The 2938-nt window shown below is 39.9% G+C and overlaps 1 protein-coding gene across 1 annotated transcript in view; it reads left to right on the forward strand.

Moving 5' to 3' along the window:
- Positions 1-2177, forward strand: part of LOC104492951 (ras-related protein Rab-3C-like) — a gene marked incomplete at both ends in the record, with an annotated part of 45523 nt that extends 43346 nt beyond the window's left edge. Inside the window, one exon of the mRNA XM_010135559.1 lies at positions 2053-2177. Coding sequence (XP_010133861.1) covers positions 2053-2177 — 125 coding nt within the window. The remainder of the gene's footprint in view (positions 1-2052) is intronic.
- Positions 2178-2938: the final 761 nt, after the last annotated feature.

A 2938-nucleotide genomic window follows, 5' to 3' on the forward strand; every position in this document is an offset into this window, starting at 1 on the left:
GGGGGACAAATTGACCCCAAACTCATAATTGTTCAAAGCTAAGGTATTTTAGAGTCCTTAATGGACTAACAGTCTCTGACATTCGAGCTACTAAGTTGCTATGGTGACAAATGTAGTTCTGATTAAAGAAAAAAAAAATCTATTTTTCTTACCCACAAATTCCAGAAGATCTCAGCATGGTTTCAAAAGAACATTTCTGCCAAAATGAATGCACCTTTTTTCTGAGTAGCTGAAACTAAAATTTAGCTTTACTAAAATTTACGTTTTCGAGGAAGTCTGTCCTCTGCTTTGTTCACAGTACCTCATGACTGCCTACTAAAATTACTATAAACCACATCTTAAATAACACACCGTCCGTTTCTTGAAGGCAAGATCAGGGTAGGCCCAAAGGAACAACCGGTAGCACAAAATGCCTGGGGCTTGCTTCAGCTTCTTTTTGGTTGTTCTGATGAAGTAAATCAACCCTAAAGGCAATGCAATGCTTCCCCTGAAATTCCTCTTGCCAGCACTGAAAACCCATCGCACATGGCTCAAAGGTGCTTTGACTCATGCAGGGGGGTCTGGGTCTACGGGCAATGGCATTGAACCCAGGGTCTGAAAGTTAGCTGCAGCAGGTTTTGCCCATGTCCATCCCTCTGGTCCGCAATAAGCAAAGACAGCTGGGGAGATATGATCCATTTTCTGCCTAAAAATTGTCAGACTACATCATGATCTTCCATGTGCATGGACTATTTTGCAGACAGGGATCTGAACATGTCGAGGTAACAGCTGTGTTATGAGGTTACTAGTGCACTTAGCACCCACACAGACCACCTTCCAAAACACTTAGGTGACAGATTTTTAAGCGAATTCTTCTTTTTTCACAGAGACCTAGGGCTCTGATAAGCAACAGTGTGCCCTCTCCCAAATAAGTAGTTAAGCAGGTTAGTTTCCATTTCAGTGCAGTGTTCCTAAGCACCCTTTATTGTCCAAGAAGGGAGAGAGGGATGTGGTCTGTATCTTTTTCTCTCTCCAGTGATGATGTGGGGGGAAAAAGAGATATTAATAACCTACCAAGCACTTGACTTGGAGCCTAAAGCCATTCATAATCGCAAGTCCAATCCAAAGGGTAGGTGCTTGGAGTAAGCTTGCTGCACCCTACATTACCTTCAAGGGCACGTAGTGCTCTCAGTTAGCAGGTGGTAGCCAGCAGCATCACTCCTGTCTGAGCCTGAAGCCAGGACGTGGACCTTTCCTTCCTACAGAGCTGTTCCAAGTATCAGCAGAATGGTGGCAGTCAGCGACTGAAAGTTGCTACAGGCGTTCTCATGAGTTGCCCTTCGGCTACATTGCATTCAAATTGCAGAAGAGAGCTTTGTGTGATAAGCTGTTTCACCACCAGCACTCAAAGTCCCATCGTGTTTCAAGGCCTCAGATACTCCAGTTCAGCAGTAGTCATGGTTAGGGCTTATATAATAGAAATGGAAGGTAAATCAAAGTTCCAACTCAGCCCCTGACCATGGCTTAATGCACGATGTAAATGTTGCTCTTGTCCTGGTAGGTCAAAGACCTATAGTGGAACATGCTGGAGAAAAACAACAGAAGGAAGACAGAATTGCTTTGAAGTCTTGCTGATAAATTTAGATACTGATTTTAAAAGGTGAAAGAAACAAAATGAATAAGCTGTTGATTTTATTTCAGAGCGCTGGTTTTAGATTATAAGGTTTGCATTAAAATGGGAAAATACTTTTTTTAACTGTGTGGGAGAATGTGTCATTGGTTCTTTCTAAAAATACAGGAAGAATGTTGATGGCAGGAGAAAATATTGACTGTCCTGTTTTAACACAGAGAAGTAAAGCCTGTGTTGATATTATTCCTGTAGTAATAATTCCTGACACATAATCCTTACAGAATTAAACAGAATCACGTTACCCTACAGGTGAAAAATCAGTATTGTCTTTTTTGACTTATTATAGTTTTTTTTGAAATTGATTTAAGGGGAATTTGCTTTGATTTGACTTCTCTCTCTCTCTCTCTCTCTCTCTCTCTCTCTCTCTGTGTCTCTTTTTTAAGGTCAACTCAAATCAAAACATACTCTTGGGATAATGCCCAGGTTATTTTGGTCGGTAACAAATGTGACATGGAAGATGAACGGGTAATCTTCACTGAAAGAGGCAAACATTTAGCAGAGCAACTTGGTAAGAAAAGAAATGACAAAAGCTTTATGATTGTTTGTGAAAATGCACAATGTCATTAATTGCTACAGTACTTGAAATAAAACATTTGTGATATATCCACAGTAAAGGAATATCTACACACCACCTCCCTTTTGTTTCTGCAGGCTGAGGTCTGAACTGTCCTTCCTGATATCACTAATGCTGTAACATCATTAGAATGGACATGTGTCCAGGGATGGCCTTACACAGAGCTGTGCCATGTCTGTTATCTTAAAGTGCCACGAAGACCAGTTCTGGCTCAGAGGCTGGCTTAGACATATCTGATAAAACATTCCTTGTGCTGCTCCTTGGATAGGAAGTACATTATTGGCCTTTGTGATAAGAAGCAAGATAGTTGTGCGTCTATATACACACAATATGTTTAGATAGTTATAGCTATAGGCTGATACATCCTAGCCAGGGGAAGAAAAAAGAACATTTCAAAACTACACATTAAAATTTATCATAAATTATTCCTTGAAAGGTGACAGAAAAGATTAAACAGCAAGTTATTTCCAGAAAATTGCCAAAAGTCGTGAAGAACTGAGTTTCTAAAACTGTTTGCAACAAAACCAAAATGGTTACTGTTGCACCTGCTTTAATGGAGGATAATTTTCCTTGAAGAAATACCTGTCACATTATATATATTTCTATAATCTGTTCTTCCCTCTGTAAGCATTTCTAATATTTATTCACCTTACTAAAGCTAGGAAAGTGTGTTCAACAGGGAAAGCGATCAACAA

The sequence above is a fragment of the Buceros rhinoceros genome, unplaced genomic scaffold, assembly GCF_000710305.1.
Source record: "Buceros rhinoceros silvestris isolate BGI_N320 unplaced genomic scaffold, ASM71030v1 scaffold19264, whole genome shotgun sequence".
Taxonomy (NCBI): domain Eukaryota; kingdom Metazoa; phylum Chordata; class Aves; order Bucerotiformes; family Bucerotidae; genus Buceros; species Buceros rhinoceros.